The sequence below is a fragment of the Drosophila novamexicana genome, unplaced genomic scaffold, assembly GCF_003285875.2.
Source record: "Drosophila novamexicana strain 15010-1031.04,08,12 unplaced genomic scaffold, DnovRS2.1 tig00001810-arrow-arrow-pilon, whole genome shotgun sequence".
Classification (NCBI taxonomy): domain Eukaryota; kingdom Metazoa; phylum Arthropoda; class Insecta; order Diptera; family Drosophilidae; genus Drosophila; species Drosophila novamexicana.
In genome coordinates this window covers 233,429-256,006 of record NW_020824894.1, presented here as the reverse complement: position 1 = coordinate 256,006, position 22,578 = coordinate 233,429, and the positions used below count along the sequence as shown (strand labels likewise).

The following is a 22,578-nucleotide window of genomic DNA, read 5'->3' as shown; positions in this document are numbered from 1 at the left end:
ATATCGCTGATCAGCATTATATGGCTCTATTCGAGTATCTGTTCATATGAAAATATGTCTCTCAGCTTTATATAGCTTTCGGTCAGCCGCCTTTCTCGGCCATGGGTTGTCAAGGGTATTTGTTATTCGGTGTGCCTCAGCTAATCGTTGTTTCTTATTATTATGTTTTGTTTTTAATTTTTTCATTTTTTTAAATTTTTTTTGTTATCGCTCTTTATCTGCCTTAGAATTTTTATTCTTCATTTTCTTTTGTCTTCCTGTTTGTTGTTCCTCGGCTTGTTGCTGCCCTTTTGCAGTGACAATGTCGCTGCAGGATATTGTGCGTTAAAATCTGTCAACAGAAATTCAATTACATTTTGCGTTACTCGTCGGGGGCGGGAGGCGCCCCAGTCGCAGCCCCAAGGACCAGGGTGCAGAAACCAAGCCCCAGCCTCAATCCGACTGCCTGCAGCATCGTCTTAACACTACTTGCTACACGCTCCACCCAGCCCGCGGCGCTTCTTCCTGCCGCGTTCCTCTTTGTCGCTGTCATCAGCTTACAACTGTTCCAACACCAATACAACTGCCTTTTTTTATGGCTGCAGTTTCTCTTCTTATTTCCGCTTCGCATGCCATTTTTTTGTTGTTGTACTTTCTCTTTTCCCTCTCGTCTGGGCTTTTAACGGCTGCAGCCGCTAAACGGGATTGAGCCATTGATTCAGCTGAGCGAAACTGCATTCTTGGAGCACGTTCCGGCATCTCCTCGAGGCGACAACTTGGCAACTGAGACTCATGCATAAGCTGCCAATGAATGCCACTCGTGGGCCGCAGTAAGCGGCAGCTAGATGGTTGCACGTACAGCTGGCTGTTGGGTATATCGGTTGCATGCTTCTTTGATGTGGATTGATGTGGATTGATTTGAAGCATGACTAACTGCCGATATACTCTGTTCAAGTTGAGACAGCTGCTGTCTAGGGTAGCTGCTATTCGAGCACACCGCCCCATTGGCGCTGGTAGAGTTCAATCTATTCCAAAATTTGTTGAACAGCGATTGATTTACGAGTTGCTCTCATTTATCCCCCGCCTACAATGCCATTTGATAGCCCCAAAAAGCGGAAACCGGGCCAAACATGCCCATCAGCTGAGCATATTTCGACTAACAGTGCTCGTTAGCATTATTAACTATATCTTCTTAGCGGGTTCTTATGCTCGGAACTTAATTGAAAGCATGACAACGTGGCCAGTGGAAAGTCTCTCAGGCCAAAAATGGGAAAAGCAACTTTGCTCCTTAACTAATTCTGCTTTAGAGTCGGATATTGCTTTCCGGGCTGATTATAGAGTTAATGTCCTTCTGTGCGTCTCTCTCTCTCTCTCTCTCTCTCTGTGTGTGTGTGTGTGTGAAGTGTAATGTCAAGCTGTAAAATAGCTGCTGAAAAATCAGTCAACATTCCAATTTCAGCTATGCGAACGGAATTCGTCCTTTCACAATCAACAGCAGCTTAACGGAATATTCATTAATTTATTCGTTCATTGATTCATGAACGCTTTTATTTAATTTAATTGGATTTACTGCAAATTATTTTGCTTACTCTTATGCTCGTAATTATGGAATTTTCTCGCTGTTTAGTCAACTATGCTCGGCCACGCTCGGTCGACATTTTGATTCTGCTTGATCTGTGGACTTCTGTCAGTTTAATTGAAGATAATTTAAAATAAGTAAATAATTAATATTTAAACAATGTTTTGTAGCTTAATATGTACTCTTTGAGGTCGCATCTTAAATTCTACTTTGTGCGTAACACTTAAACACAAATAATAAAGATCAACATTACTTTTTTGATTCTGCCAATTCTTCTTTGGGCGCCTTTCTTAAACGTTGCTCGGTAAATGATAAATAGAAAATAACGGGTTTTTATGACTTTTTCTTTGAGCATTGTTCGTAAACGTTGCGCGGTAGCTATAAAATCATATTATTTACGTTAATCAGCCTTTCTTCTTTAATTCTCCTTTGTGCACGGTGTAAAATCGAATAGCTACAGTTAATCTGTCTTCTGCCTTATTAAACTCCTCTATGTGCATCGTTCTTAAACGTAACGCGGTCAAACTCAAAACGAATTGATATAGTCAGACTCTTCTCTTTGGAACGTTTTTAAACATTTGACACCGATTGTTAAATAAATTTTTGTTATCAATTATTTCGAATATCTATACGAATTCCCCTATATAGATATGCAATATGCAAGGACATTTTTTAGCACTTATTGCTATTGATTCCATTCCAGGAACTAGTTGAGCTGTTGGCCACACAAGTGTCAGAAACTTTAACGGATATATAGTAGTTGACACTGATTGGAAATCGATACTAGACAAATGCAATGCGAAAATTAAAAAATAATAATTCAATTCTGAACCCCAATAAAATCCATTCCGGCCAAACTAGTTAAACTGAAAGTTGAGATTTGTGTTTTCACACTTTCCACATTGACATTTTCTCTCTTTATACCTTTGGCTTTTCTGTGTGTGTGGGTGTACGGGTGTGTGGGTGTACGGATGTGTGTGTGTGTGTGTGTGTGTGTGTGTGTGTGCATCTGTGTAGGTGTCCTTAGCATTTGGGCAGGTTCGTCCTCTTCAAATAGCAAATGGAGGCAATGAAAGCAAAAGTTTTTAATCAGTTATGTAAATTTGTTGGCCTCTAACTTTGTCGAGCTGTCAAAGTCGCCTCAGCGCAATATTTAATTGGCTTTTATTTTATGTATTTATATATAGGAAATATATCTGACGGGGCGCACACGATAAGCGTTTCCCATTTCTGTTCTCTTATTCAAAATATTTCGGTCTGCAAATGGCAGCCAAACTGATTTATTTGCATTGCCTTTGCCTTTGCTTTTGCCTTGTTTTTTCGCCTCTTCAATTTTTTAAACATTTTCATATAGATATGTATTTATTGCTTGCCTTGCTAAATAATGAATACAATATTTGCATTCAAATATGGCAAGGAAATGCAATTTATAATTGAATATGTCAAATGTAGCCCGTCTCTCTGTGTGCACGGCAAATGAAATAAATATTTCAGTGACAGTTAATAACAGAACGAATTTGAGTCTGCAGTTCTTAACATTTATCGCTTATGGGTTTCTGATAATTAACAATAATCTTATGTATCTTCGAATTTTTATCAATCATGCCGCCTTTGCTAGCAAATCTTATTAGTTGCAATCGAGCAGCAATTGCTTCTCATAACATTTCAGTTCAACTTTACGACTGTTAATTGTCTATTTAACCTCTGTTATCTTTATGATAACGCTCGGTTATAAGTCAATGTTACTCTACTTAACATGGCACACAGGACACACACATGTTATGAATCGCACTGTTAAATTCGCTTTGTTAAATTTGTGCAAAATATTCAAACAATTTTATTAAATCCTATTTTTCAAGCTTCATTTCGCAAAATCTTGAAATCCTAAGCTTTGATCAGTTGAAACTTGATCTAAGCCAACTCTTGCCGCATACTCAAGAATTGTATTCTCAGAATACACTTCTGACGCACAGCTATGCGTAACTATAACAAAAATTGTGGAAAACGGTTAAGAGTTTTATTTTTTCATCCAATTTATGCCTGTAATGCCGTGGCACTAATTGCTGGCTCGCCACTTAAAGCCCATCAACTCGCACTTGAGTTAAGCTTTGACTTTGCTGCTGGATTTGTAAATTTTCAACTTAAGTCCTATAATATTATCCATCACTCAACGCAGCTGAAAGGTTATTTAAATCGCCACGCGTTTCCGCTTGACTGAATGCTTTCTAAACCACCTTGTTGGTCCCCGTCCGCCCGTCCGTCCGTCCCCCCACCCCTCTCCCCTTCATTCCACCCTTTCCTGTGTAGCGCCCGCCAATGGGCCAGTCGTCGATTGTCTGTGATTTCCGCGCCAGCAAAAGTTGCTTTAACACTGGCGACCCGCACAATTGTGATATGAACTTTGGATGACTATCTGCGACACTAATGGATATATATATATATATATATATATATATATATATATATATATATATATATATATATATATATATATATATATATAGAATATATATATAGGTATCTGTATTTGTGTCTTGTTTCTCAATCTATGTCTGTACCTCCCTGCTCGCTCGCACTGCAATTGGGTGCTGTCAGTTCGTCTGGCGCTGCTCCTGCAATATGCATGACATGTGCGGCAACTGCCACATCCACACAAACACACACACACACACACATACACACACTCTCTGGTACGGCTATTAATTGTATGGCCCGGAGAGGCATTGTGAGTGACTTGGATGAAGCAGGTAAGCAGCTGCGATAACTCAACGACATTTCATTAGACCATTAACTGTCAACTGCATGGACATGAAATCCGTAGTCCTGGGCGCTCAGTCTCACTCAGCAGCCCCAGCACGGACGATCTGTGCCTGTGTCTGGGTCTGCGTCTGTGTGTGTATGTGCTTGGTTTTCCTTTTAATGTTTTTTGCACTTCCGTTCTGTGTCCGTTTCTGTGTGTGGTCAGAATTCTGTGTTGTCTCAGAACAAATTGGCCAGAAAACATGATTTATGCTTGAACTCAGAGTTTTGATTTAAGCATTATCCATGTGTCTGCTATTTATGCATGCCATATCTTTACTTAAAAGACTTAAAAGATGGATCTCTTGCTCTACATACACCTGTGCAGTTCTCTACAAAATAAGTGTCGTAAAATGTCTCAATAATTTTACGTGTCTTGAGAAAACCAAATTATTAATATTTCAATTGTTTACGTCGTCGAACCATCTGCCATCTGTCAGCTTTATTCTCTTTATTTATTCGGTAGCAAATAACAGTTGTTCAGGGTTGTTAAACGCGCCTTTCTCTTACCTTTTCAGCAAGGATTCGATTTAAATTCTTGCTGAATTCTACATGTGCGTCTTCAACATTTCAATTGCCTAAGTGTTGTAAAGTGTCCTGACACAGCGTTGTATTCACAAAACCCAGTCTAAGATCTTGTTCCGCTTAATTCATTGTAATAAGTGTTGTAAGACGTCGACGCCAACGCATTTATGTGCTGAGCACCATAAACACCACAAGAAATGGCGTTTCCCAACACACTTTTCTGTATGTTGCTGCAATTGGCCAATAAGAAATCAGGCATTTAAAAGGAATTCAAACAATAATCCATGTTGAACGTTCCCACATACGCAATTTGCGCAAATTTACATGTATGTCTGCGTGTGCCTGTGCGAGTGTGTGTCGGCGTGGGCATGTGTGTGGGTGTATTTTCGTGTGCAAATGTAACAATGTTGTAACTGGTAACTGTCAAATTGGCTGACAGAGCAGCAAGCATAAAGTCACTCAGAGAATGGGCTTGCAAATGGAAGCTGGTTATGGGCCTGAAATGCCAGAGAGCACACACATTCTAACACACAGTTCCACTTGGACTCCCACACACATACACACACACACACCCTTACACACACAATGTTAGGCTGTCAAACAAATAGTTTGCGTTTTGTTTACTCGGCTTGCTTTTTGGCCAAGAAGTTGCCCACTTGCTTTCCTGTATGTCTGTGTATGTTTGTGTCTATATGTGTGTGTGTGTTGGTATGCGTGTTTGTGTGTGTGTGTGTGTGTGCGTGTGACTGTTTGTGACTTTTGATTAGGCCGAATGTTTGCATGGTGGTCACAACGTCCGACCCTGCGTCCTTGGTAAATACATTTTGACCTAGCTGAGCGACAGGAAGCCAGCTGCTGTCTACAGGAGCGCACTGCGGTTGCACTGTGGCCCAATTGCGGACATGGCTGCACGCGGCCAGTAAAATGCAATATATGCCTTTAGCCTCTAGCTGCGTTAATTTGTGTGCAAAGTTAACAGTTACCTCTTAATGTGCACAAAGTGTTAGAAGGGAGTTTAAGTAAAGCATATCAACATTGCGTATGCGTAATATTTTATGTTCCCAAAATCTACATCTAGTTAGACTTACTCAAGTTAAAAATTTACAATGCTCAATTATAGTCAAATAAAAGCTTTCAACTAGCTATCCACTAAATTTATTTTCAAAAGCAGCTCTCCTACTTCATTTATTTCTTTTGATCGATTTTTAGAGGGAGTCTTCATTTCGTTGCTCTAAAACTGTGGTAGTTAATATACCAATTTTCAAGACAGACACAGTGAAAGAGAATTCGACTAATTAAGACAGCTTTCCATATTTGCGTCTTCCAGTTAAGAGCTGTTTTACAATTTTGGTTTATTCATGACTAACATAACTAACATACGTCGTGCAACAAATTCAAGGTGTAAAAACAGTTTTTAGTTCACTAACGAAATAATTACGAATATTTTGGCGCAACAAACATATCGATAAAACAATACACCCACAAAATATATCTATTTATATTCCCGAAAAAGCACAAGTGTGTTCTTTCAAACGTTTCAAACGCGTGTTATTGGTATTTAACTAACATTTTCTTCCTGCTTTGCTTCCATTTAAGAACTCATATGCTTGCCAACACTATACAAAATGATCATTTAGTTTGATCATTTAGTTTGATCATTTTGCATAGTGTTGGTAAGCACATAAGTATAATATAATGATACTTTTCGCTTTTAAATTAAATTATATGACTGCTCTCTGTCTGGTTGTTCAGTTGAAAGTCTTGTTGGAGTTTCATTTGTCGACCATTGAAGTGAGCTATCGACGCAACTTTTGGTTGTTTTGCAACACTTTACTGTTAATGTCAAAGCTAAAAAGTTTTTTCTTTGCGACAAATAAAAATATTACAATTTTATCCTCTTTGACTTTCATCGTACTGGGACAAGAAAAGTGTAATACTTAATTACCTGTTAATAACACAGTGTTGAAAAACTTGTTAAAGTAATTTTACTAATTTTACTAAGTAGCATATCAAATTTGGGATATTTCTCTTACTGCAGACAAATATTGGATATTACATATGTGCCTTGTTGTTTAACCTTCAGGTTAGTTTCTTATTTTTGGGTGGGGACAAGACTTGTGCTTGGTATACTTATGTGTGTGGGTGCGTTATCTGCTGGCAAATATTGTCTTTATTTGCAGGCAGCAGCTCAATTTTTCTTTGCACACAAACAACAAAATTGTCAACTGTTATTTTTATTTTTATACGTTTTCTTTTGCCTCTTGTCTATTTATTTTTTTTATTTTTATATTTTTGTTGTTGCTGTTGTTTATCTTGCGGACATTTCATTTGACTCACAGCTATCATCATTTGTTTTGCCACGTTGACACGTTGACCACATACCATTTCTCAGTGTATGTGTGTGTGCTTGTATCTTATGTTTATTTGTGTAGCCCCTTTCGTAGCCACCTTTTCGCTTAGCTTATGTAACCGATGTATCCATCAACGGCCCAAACTTTGTCTCTTTGATTAATTTTCGTTTTATTTAATTGAAAGTTTAGTTGCCCATTTACTTGGATTAGCTGTAAATGCATTTCATATGTGAAAGCGACAATGAAAATGCTCAAAAATAAAGCCAGAGCTTAACAGCAAAGCTTGAGAACCGCATAGGCGGGCGAAAGCAGTGTTTAAAATCATCCAATTTGTTTACTGCAAAAAAAAGCACATACAATTTAATGTCCCGAGCTTAATACACATTTCATTCGAAACTTATCCAATTCGATCGCTTTATAGCAAAAATAAATAAAATTATTAAAAACTCATTTTAATTTGCCGTGCAATTTTATCATGAAAATATTTTTATTTGTCATTATTCAAGCAAAGTTTATGAATGCAGCGAATTTATTCATCGTTAACACAGCGTAATAATATTTTACAATTTGTTACTCTATCTAGGAATTCTCTGGCCGTAAATCTGGGTATGAAAATTAAAGCCATAGCTATAATTTCATGCAAACCTTTCCAGCTAAAATGGAAAATCCAAATTGCCTTATTCTCTGAATCTTGAAGCTTTGCAATTTGCCGGTTAAGCTGGTTTTTCTTTTTAAACTTATATTTCAGTTAGATTTCATTCAAATAGTTTCCGTAATTACTAATTATCGTAAGAACAAATCTCATGCTCAAGTCTTTCATTTAGGCTTAGAACTTTTCACCTTTATTACACGGTGTCTCAGTAACAAAAAATTGTAATAACAAAATTTAAAAGAAAAATGCATGTTTGCAGCCAATTGCCGGCGGCATCAACATTTTTTGTATAGATTTTCATATAAAATCTAAAGTTTGTAGCTTGATTAATGTTTACCGCAACTTTAGCGCAATTATCAAACACATTTCCCAACACTAGTTTATAGTTTGTAAAATTGCATAAGTTTCTGCACGCTTCCCTTGACGCACAGAAGCGATGACGAGATAAGAGATGGAGAGAAAACGACAAGGAGACAGAGATACAGAGAGAGAAAGGGAGTAAGTAAGAGAGAGTGTAAGAGACAGGGAGAGAGTGCCATCTAGTGGACAGAGGACAGTGAGCAGTTATCATAAGGCCCGAAGAGGCCGGAACTATTGCTGCTAATTGCGTGTTGAGCTGCAGCTGCAGCCACCACTGTTGTTAATTAGCTATGTTCACGACTTAACTGCGAATTGTGACCCGAGAATCGGAACAGGATAGAAAACACACACGTGTGTTTGCTCCATGTGGAGCAGCCAGCCGCCAGAGGCGTTGCTTGTTTACTCGACTTATTTATAGATTGTCAGGGATTGCGACACAAAATTAACATTGCGTGCAGAGCCCCAAATCACACCTCCCTAGCCGTATTTTCCATATCGAAGCCACATGAGGGCAACATAACAAAAAGAATGTGGTGAAAAAGGCGAAAAAAAAATGTACTAGCTAAAGGTATTCACGTTTTGCCCTTTATCAAATACCCTTTGAATATATTTCTGATCATTCAACGGTGTATGCATGGAAACTCGTTCAAATATTATAAGAAACTTGCATCGTTTTCTAAGGAAACAGAGTTTATTCAAAACAGACGTAAGACAGTTGAACATGCCTGAATCACTTGCTGCTCGTGAATACATATGTTACATACATAACAAGTTAAGAGGCAAAATTTAGAATACCCTTTGCCAGGCACATAAGAAACTAAAACTAATGCGCTGCATAGGTGGAAAATGGCAAATGGCGAATGGAAAGTGGCAAATGGAAAATGGAAAATGTGTGTCTGACAAATGCAAAGCAAGCAAAAGGGACGACGCTCTTTCGCTCTTTTACACTGACGCTCGCTGTATGTTGCTCCTGTCGCTGCTTGGCAAAGGAACAGAAGCGGTTAAGAGCTGCGTGGGAGGGAACTTGGAGGTGCCAGCCAGGACTTTTGATTTATCACCTTAATAAGCGGCAAAGGATCCTGTGGGTAACATTACTTACAACTAGCTTGAATGATGAATGATGCCACCCTCCGCTACGCACCCTTGCCATGTCTGCAGCCAGCTGAGACAGGTGACCCACACACACAGGCAAACAAAAGCAAAAGGCGAAGAATACCCCAAGACACACACGCACACACACGCACGCTGACTTCAGCAATAGCATCATCAGCAGCACATTATTGACATGAAATAGAAATTAAAAACCCACACACACACTCGCATACACACTCGCACTGAGATTGACAAATCTGAAAATCAGTTGCTTAAGTAACTTCGCCCGGGCGTCGTCCGTTTGACATCTCCGTGTCCTGCACCCGGTACCGCGTCTTTAACCCCTACCTCCAGTCGCCTTTTCGCTCACATCCTGCTTGCGTCGTCCGTTCGTTTGTGTTTATTTTATACGGCTCGTTGGCTTTGCTTTTAACCACGCGCTTTCGCACTTTTTCTCGCTCTCTCTTTCTCTGTTCCTCGGTCACCATATTTTTTTTTTATCTATCTCGGGGCTTGTTTGCGTTTAGTTTGATTGAACGCCAATGTCTCTATTGAGGGTCCAAATATTGTAGTGTGTGTGTTTGTGCGTGTGTCGCCTTCACGTAATGTCAAAGCATCAGACAGCACTAGTGTTCAGTGTTGCTAAGATGGTTAAAAATCAAAAACGCTTCAAATACCCATTTTTGCGAATTGTTGCAATTTACAAGTTCGAGCTAACATTTTATTTGCTTGCAATGTTTAGTTTTAAAACTCCTGACGTTACTCTTAACAAATGATTATTTTATGTAGACACATAACAAAGCACTCGATTTTGCACTTCTCCAACACTTGTATATTTATTACATGTAAAAGAACACAATTCGATTTATATTTGAAAGTGCTCGATGGGAAGATATCCTGTACCAAAAACCGAATATGGTTTGAATTTAAGCACGGGCCAGAAACCAAGGCAACACTCTTAAAAAAATTATGTATTTTGCGAGGAGTGCGAAAATTTAGAAGAGTTTGAGATATTTTTACATACTGTACGAGAACTTATACGTCAAGTGTCACGTCTATAGCTTTAATATCAATTTAATAATCGATTTTGAGAAATTGACAGGTTCTTTAAAAAAAACGCAAAAAAAAAACTTACTTAGCTGAACTTGAAAAAGAAGAACCGGTTTTTTGTTCTGTTCCTGTCTAAGCAACTCAGTAATTTGCTGTACGCCATGTTTTGATTTTTATCAAGCACTATTCAAATGGAAACATCTCGTTTTCTTAGAACAAAGCTAATATAACAGAACTAAATTGTTTTAACATTGAGAGAGGGCACATGGCTGACAGAAGCACAAATAACATGTATAGTATGCACTTCAAGGCTATTTAAGGAATTACACATAGTCCTATAGATATACGATGCCCTCAACAAAAATGAAAACCAATTTGGAAGCCAATGCCAAAGCTCATGCATTAAATTTCTCTCCTTTGAGCCATTCAAATTCCATTCAGGACCGTTTTGCAACCATTTGAATAGAAATAGCCAAATGTGTTGTTGTTGTCGTTTTTGTTGCTCTCCTTCATCTTATCGCAAGGCTCAAGCACTGTTGTCATACATATGCACACCACTGTGTGTTAACAAGTGCCATAAAAGTGCCGAAAAATGCATTTAATTAGTTGCAGGTTAGCCAGGACTAAGAATAGCTGAGGCCAGGATGTGACGGGGTGGCGCTTAAGCGATTTCCGCTCTTGAATTCAATATTTTTGCAGGGTGCATGTGTGTGTGTGCCTTTGTGGGTGTGGCTGTGGCTGTGGGTGCGGGAGCGGGAGCGGGAGCGGGAATGTTCTGTGCGTGAGTGTCTGGCATATTTCTATTTTAAGCAAATGCACAATGCAGCCCTTACACAGACACACACATAAACACCCACAGACACACACGAGTTGCAAAGTATGGAAAAAGAAAACTAGAAAATAACAGCAATCTGTGAATTGCCGAAGATTTAATACCCTTACAGGCCATACTTGACCATGTGAATCGATTTTCAATTGAAGATAAGTTAAATGGTATGAATACTAAATGAATTTGATAATTCTGATGCTTCCAAAATAATAATATAAATAGCTTGTACGAAATTCGTCAAAAAACTAAAATACACAATGGTAGGGTATTAGCGCAGCCAGTCATAGCCCAAGCTTACACAGACACGCACACACAAATACATTCGCAGCTAGCAAATAAAACGTTGCCGACCGCACGCCATTTTCATGTTGCATCCTGCCATTACATACACACACATACACACACATGCACTCACACACAGACTTAGGCACACACACACACACACATACACACACACACACACAGAGACACACACGCTCGCACAGTAGCCGGTTTCACGGTTCCTCTGGCCGCATATGCAAAACTGCTCGTTTATTCAACAACATAAACATTGTTGTGCACATAAATTTATACAAAGTTCTAGCTTACATACCAACACATAAACACACACACAGCACACACACACACACGTAGCACATAGCACATACACACACAGTCACACACTCGCAGCCATGTGCTGGCACAGTTAAACGGGCCGAATCGATATTCATATCAACCGCAAAATGTGTGTCGACGTCGCTGCCGCAGCCGCAATTTAAGTTTTTTTATTTCTGTTCTAATTTTTTAAAAAAAGAATACCCTTAAATCAGGCAGCTCAATTAAATGGCTTACTGTGTAACGCTTTAAACGCTTTTCACACCATTTAGCCACATTTAATTGTTTGGGCTTTTATTTATCTCTCTCTCCCTCTATCTTTTCTTTCGTCCTACTTATCTTTTTCCCCCCTTCTTACTCGCACCCTTCTGTCCTCTCACTCTTTCGCTCTGTCTCTCCCTGTCTCTCTCATGTGAATGAGAAAAGTTACCATCCGTTCTGTTTTGACATCCTAATTTTTCTCTGCTCTTTCGATAATATTTAGTTAAGGGTATTCCATGGTCGTTTTCGTCTGAGCGTGCCAAAAGTGTTGCTTTTATATGAGTATAGCTCATGCGGGTGCTTTGCCTAAAAGTAGGCTGCACAATTGATGCATTTAAATCACCTGCACATTGCCAGGGCCGACACGCCCTCGCCGTCGCCCTCGCCCGCCAGCCGTCACCATTAGGCGAAATTAACGCTTCCAACATATGCTTTGTAGTTTTGATCAATCAATGCGTGAGTGGTTCCGTCACTTTAAACGCAGTCAAGAATTATCGCTAATCAATTATTAATTTTAAGACAGGGTCTTTACGCCAAACTCGAAAATTATAAGAGTTAGAAAAACTTACAAAAATTGCACGTTTTGGATAACTCTCCCCGTTTCCCCTTAAGCTACAAGAAACTCAAATTTAATGGCAAAGACTACAACTTTTCGGCTTACACACATTTGAACGCCATATTCAAGCCCTGAAAATAACATTAAATGTGGAAAATAAAAACCAGAAATAATGAGCAAGGCATTTTCCATATTATAAAGCTAAAAGAAGAAGAAGCACTGCCTCTGGCGCAGCTTGCAGCATGTGTGAGTGTGTGTGTGTGTGTGTGTGTGTGTGTGTGTGTGTAAGCCAAAATGTTTATTACGGCAGCTCGGCTTTGGGTACTGGATGTCTTCTAGACGGCCAGTCCCAAGGAGCTGCATTAGAAACTTCTTCTACCCAAAACACAAGAACCCTGGAGCGAAAACATAGAAACCTGATCTGCTCGGGCCATGGAAGGACCTTTTAAGCCCCTTCTAACCAGTTTTAAACTTTTAATGGAGTTTGCAATGGTTTCCGCGTATAATTAAGAGAAAAGCATCGATTATACCAACTGATGCTGCATATATGTGCGCATTAAGTTGATTTAACTAGAAAATTTATATGTGTTTTTGGGCTCATTAATGCATGCAAGCTGAGGCATTAATACGTGCACACAAACACACAGATGCGTACATAAATTTACAGGGCTTTCGCCATTACCTTTTTTTCCATTTAATGAGTAAACGAATAAGCGGCATCATTAAAAATAATTGCAAAAAACATTAACATTAACACATGCTGAATTCGATATCGATACTTATCGATTGCATGGAAACGATCCTTGGAAATAAGCTCGAGCTGCAACGTAGGAGGAGAAGTCTCTGAGCTCGACGAACGGACATGGCACATTCGACTTAATCGACTTTACTTTATGGGGTCGGAGATGGCTCTGCCTGCATGTTACATACGCTTGCACAAGTCCATAATGCCGGTTTTCAATGGGTTCAAGGGTATAATAAATCAAATGCAAAGTACGACAAAGACAGCAGCAGCACAAATTTGGCAAGCGCCCAAAATTGTTACCATTCAACAGTTGGCCACATTCGTTGAGGTCGTCTGGTCTGCCAGGGTGAAGGGAAAGAGACAGAGGGTGCGGCAGGGGGCTGTTGAAGCTGGGCGTAAGTTGGTTTTTGACAGGGGGCATGCGGCAGGGCGACAGTTGCTAGCGCGCTTTTGGATGCGAAGCCGCATTTGCGTTCTCGTCGGCTTCTGTTTGCATTTGCGTTTTGTCAGCCATATGACAGCGGCGGGCAACACAGCAGCGCCACCTGCGGCTCAATATTGACACTTTTGTCGCTTGTCTCTTTCTCGCTCTCCCTCTCTGGGAGTGTGTGTGTGTGTATGCTATTCGGAACGTGTTTGTTCAAGAGCTTTATACAAATAGCCCATAATTAAATGTAACAAGTTTCCAGCAACAAATAAACAACAACAAAACATGACGGCAAAATGTGCGACACCTGCCTGCTCCCTGCTTTGTGTCCTGCCAACCGTTCATCCATCCATCGAGCCTTCCATCCATTTATCTATTTATCTGTCTGTTCATCTGTCTGGCCACCGCTGCCCTGCCCTACCCTTCCTACCACTCACCTGCTGATTGGCCCATTTCTTTTTCTCTCTCTCTCAGCCAGTCGCCTACCGCGCGTAGTGCCCGACATTGTTGGGATGCCAGCGCCATGTGCAAAGGGATTGGAATCGAGCACTTCCCTCTACCTTTTATCCGAACTGTTTCCCGCAAAATATGCGACGTCAACTGCTCGCAATGCGTTCGGAATTTCAAGCCAATCCAAATATTTCTTCACTTGGATAGTTGAGTGTGCCTGAGGAATTGTGATAACGAGCCTGATTCTAATGAATGATTGATTGAATGAGTAAATGAATTGATTCAAGAGCACACAAACGAGGGTGCCGACTCTTAAATATGCCAGCAGACACATTTCATCATTAAATAGCTCGAATTCTCTCATATTGAAGGCAAAGCAAGATTGGACATTAACTTGAATCAATAAACTGGTTATCCATTCAAAAAACTTTCTATTTAATCAATTGCTTAAGTGAAGTCAAGCGTTTGAAGGGGCTTATCTATATGATTTAGTGTGAGCTAGAAAATGGCTTTAAAGTGCTTTAAGCGAAAACCTCAGAGTTGGTTTTAGATCGTTTCATCATTGTATTGTATCAGTTCAGCTTACGCCTCCAAAACATTAGCTAAAGATGATTATATTAATGCCTGCAATATAAATATTCTGAGCTCTTACAGTAACAGGAGGTATCTAGGAGTCGTGAATATTTCTAAAAAGCATGTCCTGCAGGGTATCTAACAAGTGAAATATTAGCTACACTTGCGGAATGGGGTTGGGCTTGGCAATGCCTCTTACAGAAATATCAACAAATTTCACTCGTCCACTTACTAAAGAGCATCTGGCAGTCGTGCATACCCTAGCATGCAACACTAAACAGTCATGTATTTGCTTTGGTGCCAGCTACAAATTCTTGCACCAAATCGCTTTGTCTTGTCGACATACGAGCTGCTAACAAAGATGGCAGTCGGGCGGACGGTCGGACGGACAGCAGCTGGAACCCAATACTCCCCTCACCCACACTGCAGCTGACCATGCACATGTGTGTGTGTGTGTGTATGTGTGTGTGTGCTTGTAAGTTGCACTTAACAGACTGGATCCATGCGCCATGGGGAAGTTACTGTTTGACATTTGCTGTCATTGTGAATGTCCTCGACATTTGATGTTCTTGTTGTTCTTGTTATTGTTTTTGTTGTTGTTGTTGTTTTTGTTGCTGCCACCGCCTGCGTTGCCTTTGTGCAATTGCCGTTGTTTGTCCAGAGCCCATGGCCAGCAGCGCCTTTGTCTTCGGTGGCCAGTCCAATATATGTACTCGTATATGGAAACAGACCAGCCCGACGTGTGTGCCGCTTTGTGTGCTCAACTTTCAACAGTTGCTTCAGCGAAGAACCTATAACACGTTGTACAGCACTATTACAAAACAGAAGAGAACAAAAAGACAAGAAAAAAACAGTGTTGTGAAATACGTTCTTAAAATGTACTCGCTTTGTCTGACGGAATTTGCCTCATTTCATTCGTTGATTAGGCAATTTGATCAGCCTGTCAATCCATCAATCTGATAACTGTCTAGCATTGAATTTATTGGTTTGACAGCTTGATTTACATTTTACCGTTTTAAACGTTCTTCTGAAGGCTTTCGATTGCTAAAAGCCGCTTGCAATACTTTCAGATCTTCTTGCAAAGTATTCTTATAAAAATATATATAGAATATAGAAGACAATTATGTGCCAGGCATATTTATCTTATTAATCTGGAGATCAAACCGTGAAGATCTAACCAATTCTTTTCTTATAAACGAGAACTGTGGAAAAAAAGGACTAAAAGGACATCGATATTGTTTTAGTTTTTCCTACTTCTTCCATATTTTACAATATGTTTTGAAATTACAACTGAAGCGCTTTAAGTTTGAACAGAATTTATTATGTGATTGAAATTTTCCGCACTATGCATTGGTCTAGATATATTCAGTTAAAACGTCGTTCATACCTAGAGTTAATATAATTTCAAAATTGCAATTGCTGTAAGTCCTTGATTTCCATTGGTGTCAAAATTCAATTGTGTATAAAAAATAAACACTGAAATATAGTTAAGACGAGTTACTAAAATTCTTGAGTCCAAAAAAAAATGCACATAAAATTCTCGGAAAAAAGAAATTTCTCAAGAGTTGACTTTCTGTGAAATACCATTTCTCAAGGCAATGTGTCGAAACACCAAGCAGGTCTCAGTTTCTAAAGAAAACCTAATTGTATTAAATTCCCGAGGCTGGGAATTCTAACTAAGAGTTTCATGATTTATTCGGAATTGTCTAGGGACTAATGCAATTAGATGCACTTGTTAATTAAAAATAATTATGATCATATTTATAAGAATGATAATTGTCTCAATATTCAAGACTAGTCTAATTCTAATTTTGAATGCATTTGCTCTTATTGCAGCTACAAAACTAGCAACTGGCAGCTCAAAGAGCTTGTGAATATTTCAAAACGGAAACGGAAATCAAGTGCTGGCTAACGCCAAAGATAAGAACAGACATCTGCAGCAGCAGCGGGAGCCGAGACTCAAAAGTCGGGAGTCGGGAGAAGCAAAAGAAATAGTCGTCAGTCGACAGTTGAAAACAATGCAAATTAAAATACAATAAAATGTAAAACACGGCAACAACAGCAACAGCAACAGCAACAACAACAACAACAACAACAACACAGGCGGCGGCAACAGCAGCTGGAAACAAATCTAGCTAAAAAGAGAAAGAGCGAGAGTCAGAGAATAAGAGAGAGAGAGAGAGGAGAGAGCGAGAGAGATAGAGAGAGGCGGGTGTAAGAAGCGAGTGTGCGTGGGTGTGGGTGTGAATACTGTGGTTGAAAGCATGCCAAATGGAAATGAGAAGCGCGCGAAGTGGCGGCAACTTTTCCACTGAATTGATTCGAGCAGAAGTCACAGGATACGCGGTGTAGATAGCAGCAACAATTTGCATAATTTTCAGCAGCGGACACGCCAGCAACATAAGCAACAGCAGCAGCCAAGGGCATAAAAAGGCGCCAAAACAATACAAATACAAAAAAATAAATAAATAAAAAATAGAAGAAGAAAAAACAAAAATAGACAATGTAAGCAACGGTACTCAAAATTCATTAAAAAAAATATATATATATACATAAATAAATCAAGACAAAAAATACGTCGAAGCCAACGAAAACGCGCGCAAAACGCGAGTGTAACGCGCGTGAAACGCTACAAAGCAAAACAAAAAAACAGCAAACGGAACAACAACAACAACAACAAAACGGCCGCAAAGTTTGCCTATAAATGTACCAGGACAGCAGCTGCAGCAGCAGTAGTCGACGTGGCAGTGCAGCAACAGCAACAACAACAGCAGCAGCAGCAGCAGCGACGGCAGAAACTGGGGACGAGGACACGTTCGAGGCGCTGACAATAATAACAACAACAACCATAACAACGACAGCTGATGCTAAAGTTGGCGCTGCCGAGGCAACAACAACAACAACAACCACCACCACATTGATAACAGCAGCAACAGCAGCAACAGCAACAGCAACAACAGCAACAACAGCAACAACAGCAACGAGCGCAGCAATCGACAGCGCAGCCAGCAGCAACAACAGCGACGACGACGACGACGACGTCTACACCGACGCCGACTTAGATATTGAGTGCACCACCGCTCACGGCTCCCGCTTGCCATCCTCAAACCTAAGCAACAGCAGCAGCAGCAGCTGCGGACATGCCGCGCTGTTCTGCGACGCACGACGACAACAGCAGCAGCAACAGCAGCAGCAGCAACAGCAACGGCAGCAACAGTTGCAGCTGCAACAAACGCAACGCGCCGCCGCTGCCCTAAACGCCGATGTACGGCTGCTGCGCAAAATTGGATACATTGCATCCCGGGTGCGCTGCCTGGCCAAGTATTACGGCGACTTTCATCTGGTCAATCCGTACAGTGCACAACGGCAGCGACGCCAGCTGCAGGAGATATTGCTAAAGCACTCGATATTCGTTCCGGGACGCGAGCGCGAACGGGCGCTGTTGCTGGCCGCGGCAGCGGCGGCCGTTGGCGCAGCCACAGCAGCAACTGCAACAACAACAACAGCAACAGCGGCAATTGTGAGTCGCAGTCAGAGCTGCAGCAGCAGCTGTTTTGAGCCGGAGCAACAGGACGAGGCAGAGCAGCTACATCTACAGCAGCAGCAGGCATACGAATCGGAGCTAGAACCAGATTTCGCTGAGGAGGACGAGGAGCTGGCATTTGTCACCGCGACAGCAACAACACCAACCACAACAACAGCAACAGCAACAGCAACAGCAACAGTGCGTCGCAAGTCCTCAGCAAGCAGCACAGCTAGTGGTGCAGCAACGGCAACCGCTACCGCAACGGCAACAGCAAGCGCATCCGCCAGCGGATCGAGCAGCACATCTGCATCGCTCTTAACAGCAGCCACACCCATAGCGCTGTTGGAAGAGCTGCTCGTGCAGTTGTACGAGGATCAGGATCAGTGTGGCAGCAAGCTGACTGTCATACGCAGACGAATCGCCTGCACTGACAACCTAAACAATCTTAACAACAACAACAACGACAACAATAACAGCAGCAGCAGCAGCAGCAACAACAATAGTAACAGTAACAGCATCAACAACCGCAACAACAACAGCAGCAACATTGGCCACAACAGCAACAGCAACAGCAGCTTCAGCAACGGCCATAGCCTGACCATGTCCACATCCATGTCGAACATGGTCGATGCAGCATCAACAGCAGCTGCTAGCGCGGCAGCAACTGTTGCCGGCGATATTGCTGTTGTGCTACCCACCAGCAGCAGCAGCACCGGCGTCGGCGTACCTAGTCAGCACCAGGCTCGCGCCTATCTGCAGCCCTCGCTGGATGCCGATAACCCGCGTCGGCGTCGCGCCAGCGACTGCTCAGCGGTGCAGGCCGCAGCCGCACTCTCCAATCAGCTGCACTGCATCACGCTGAAGAACAACAATTGCACAGCGGCTGCAGCAACAGCCGGCAAGCTGCCCTTTCATCGCGGCAGCTGCGGCGCTGCCGGCGAGCATCTGCTGGCCGCCAATTCGATTGCAAATCGCGCCACCATCATTCTGAGCAAGTCCTGCAGCAATGTGGACGGCGATGTCAGCCTGACGGCAACCGTCGGCAACAAGCTGCGCGCCAGCGCCACGGACATTGAGAGCAACTCGAATGCGCTGAACGGTGGCGGCATGGACGCTATGCAGACCATTGCCGATGCGGCATCTAACAATGGCAACAATGAGTACAGCATTCTCCAGTTGAACAATACGATCATCCAGTGTCATTTCAATGATGATGATTTTCGCGCCCTTGTCAAGGATCTCAAGCGCAAGGTTGAGTACACGGAGCGCATGAATTGGCTATGTAAGTAGCGATTTAATTTTCATTAGCTTTACTTTTTATTATACAAACACGAATCATTGACTATGTAGCTTATTAGTACAAAATGTACTCTCGGTCCCTGCTCGGGCGCCAATGTATAATGAGCAATGTATCTGGATATATTTATATTTATTCAACTATTGATGACAGATCCAAGCTGATGCAGTGAATTTGCTGCTACGTAATCCTTGGTCTCTTAAATTTTACTTAAAATTCGAATATTCAAGTGTGTAGCTTATAAGTACAGATTCGCTTTGATAATCCTTAAACCCTCAAATTTAATATAACCTAAAAGTACAGTTTGTACTCTCAGTTTCTACTCGGGCGCCAATGAATAATGAATGATGTCTCTCGATAATTTTTCTTTTGTGATTCGTCCAAGCTGATTCAGTAAATGCGCTGTTTTGATAATCCTTCGCCCATTCAATGCGCTGCAACTCACAATGACAGTTTGTACTCTCAGTCCCTGCACGGTCGCCAATGAAAAATCCATAGTTTTCGAGTCTCTCATAATCGGATTTGATTACAAACCCTGATTATTCCGTGTCCACGCCAAGCACTTTCATACATTATAGAGTACAGCTCTGGGTTCCTGCTCGCGTTCATTATGCGGTTGATTTGTTCAAGTAAAAGCATTGAATCAGTTAAATGCATATTACAGTTTTCGTTTAATCCGCAATTCAATTATTACGTTCCCTGCTTGGGCGCTGTTCAAAATGCAATAAGTTTAGCTATCCAATTTTTGGTCACAAGCACACTTTTACAAATGGTATCGACAGGCCTATTAGCATTTTGAATCTGTGCCCGGGTGCCGTCGAAAATTTCATAAATTACAATTACAATTAATCGTGTTACATGTACAAATCGCTAGAACCAAAATGTTACACTCTATAATCTTATCTTGATTTAGAAAGTTGACAAAATATGGCGTCTTAGGTTTTGCTACTCTAGTTTCCAGCTACGATTTCGGAAACGGACTTTTGTGTGAGTCAAACTCTTGAGGCAAATCGTTTCGAATGGGCGAGGTCAGCGAATGCAGCGAACCGAACAAATGCGAATGGGCGACCCCTTTAGCAATTGTGAATGCCATTTGAAATGATTTTTACATTTCATTGTAGTTCCATTTACTATTTTGCATTCGCATTTGCCTCTTGTTGCCTTCGCTTACGGCTCATTTGAGGCATTTACACATCAAACTTGACCGGTCATTTGTTAGCGGCATGCTTTGAATGCTGACAACATTCTTGGCAAATATCAAATGTTAAACCCTGAATGCATAACTTGCACTGTGTATGCAAATGTGGAATGCTATCTATATCTGATTCTTTTTGTTAACCCAGAAGTCTTACGAGTGCCCTCTCAAAAGCGTAGCTGTGGCGTATTAATATATACAAAGTAGATCGAATTGCTTTATTATATGTTAGCAACAATCGGTTCGATATTTGGTTGTACACTTGCATTCCAACTTGTACTCGACTAGTAGATACCCTGCACTTCCCAAAAATGCGTTACTGCAATATTGATGCAATTTATAATTATAATGGTATATTCTAGATACACCTTCTGTACCTCTTCTTTCTACGAGATAGCCGCAGAATATGTAGATTTTTGTGCACAGTTACATACAGTGAATTACAATTGTTCAAAGATACTCAAGCTGAAAAACAGGCAAGGCCAAATCACAGAACGCATTAAAAACTTGCATCGGCTCCTACAGCTCCGACAAGGAAGTGGCTTAAGGATAACACATCAACAAAAACAAAAACAACAACAATAACAGGCAGCAGGGACAACAATCCGAGCGAGTAACTTGTGATGCTCATCAAAAAGTTGCTCTACATTTGGAGTCTGCATAGCTTTAGCTGTGGCTAGGCACAGTGTGCGCCATATTCTTGCCTTGACTGTAGGCAGTACACTGTCTGTGTCTGTGTCTGGCGCTTGATTTCATGCGCTCGCCCTTTCTCACTCTCTCTCTCTCTCTCTTTCTCTCTCACACACACTCTCTTCTCTCTACTTTGGTCTGGCTGTGCTGCTTGTGGCTGGCCCTTTTTACGCCTTTTATGTGTCCGGGGTGCATGTGTCTGTGTGTCCAAGGACAACGGACGGAGAGGACGACAACAACTTTGTTGAATGGCATTAAAAGTTGTCTTTGTATCGACGCGAGACGTTTGCCGTTTGCCATGGTCTTTTTTTTTACATTGCTTCCTTTTTCGTCCTTGCACTTCGCTGGCACATGCGTGTGCGTGTGCGTGTGCGTGTGCGTGTGCTGTCACTTTTCCACTGTGTCGCATTTTAAACATTTCAATTAAATTGCCCAGTCGCTTGCCTTCAATTCGCCTACAATTCGTCTTCAATTCGCCTTTAATGCGCTTTCAATTCACCCTTAATTAATTCGCCTTTTATTTGCTTTGCATCTGAGCATTTTGTTGCCTGCTTTTTGGCGCCTGTTGATTGCCTTTTCATCCATTTTCTCTGGCTTGTGACACCTAATATTTACACACTCCATCTCCATAGCTGTATCTCTTTCTATCTTCCTCCTTTGTCTCACCCTCTCTGCCTCTTCCCTATACCCCGTTCGCCAGAATCTCACTGATTCGTTTGGCCGCTTTGATTTTTATTGTAGTTGTTAATCTCTTAAGTTGATTACGCGCTCAAGCGAACAGCTCTCTCTCTTTCTTTCTCTCACACACACCCCTTATGCATATGTGTGCGTGTGTGTTTGTGTGGCATAAGCTGTTGGAGCAATCATTGAGATCGTTACTTCGTTTTCTACTTGCTGCCGCTCCGTCCCTTCTATTGGCCTTGCATAATTTTATGGCTTGGTTTTTAACTGTTTTCCGCCCACACAATCCCATCTTGGCCTGCATTTACAGGCCAAAAGCAGCTTTTGCAACTAACAATTAAGGACACCAGACGTTCAGGGCCACATA

The 22,578-nt window shown here is 41.3% G+C and overlaps 1 protein-coding gene across 1 annotated transcript in view; it reads left to right on the top strand.

The window, feature by feature from the left end:
* Positions 1-17,055: 17,055 nt before the first annotated feature.
* Positions 17,056-22,578, top strand: part of LOC115768474 (high affinity cGMP-specific 3',5'-cyclic phosphodiesterase 9A) — a 61,715-nt gene continuing 56,192 nt past the window's right edge. Inside the window, 2 exon segments of the mRNA XM_030713049.1 lie at positions 17,056-18,850; positions 18,983-19,630. Coding sequence (XP_030568909.1) covers positions 17,527-18,850; positions 18,983-19,630 — 1,972 coding nt within the window. The 5' untranslated portion in view covers positions 17,056-17,526.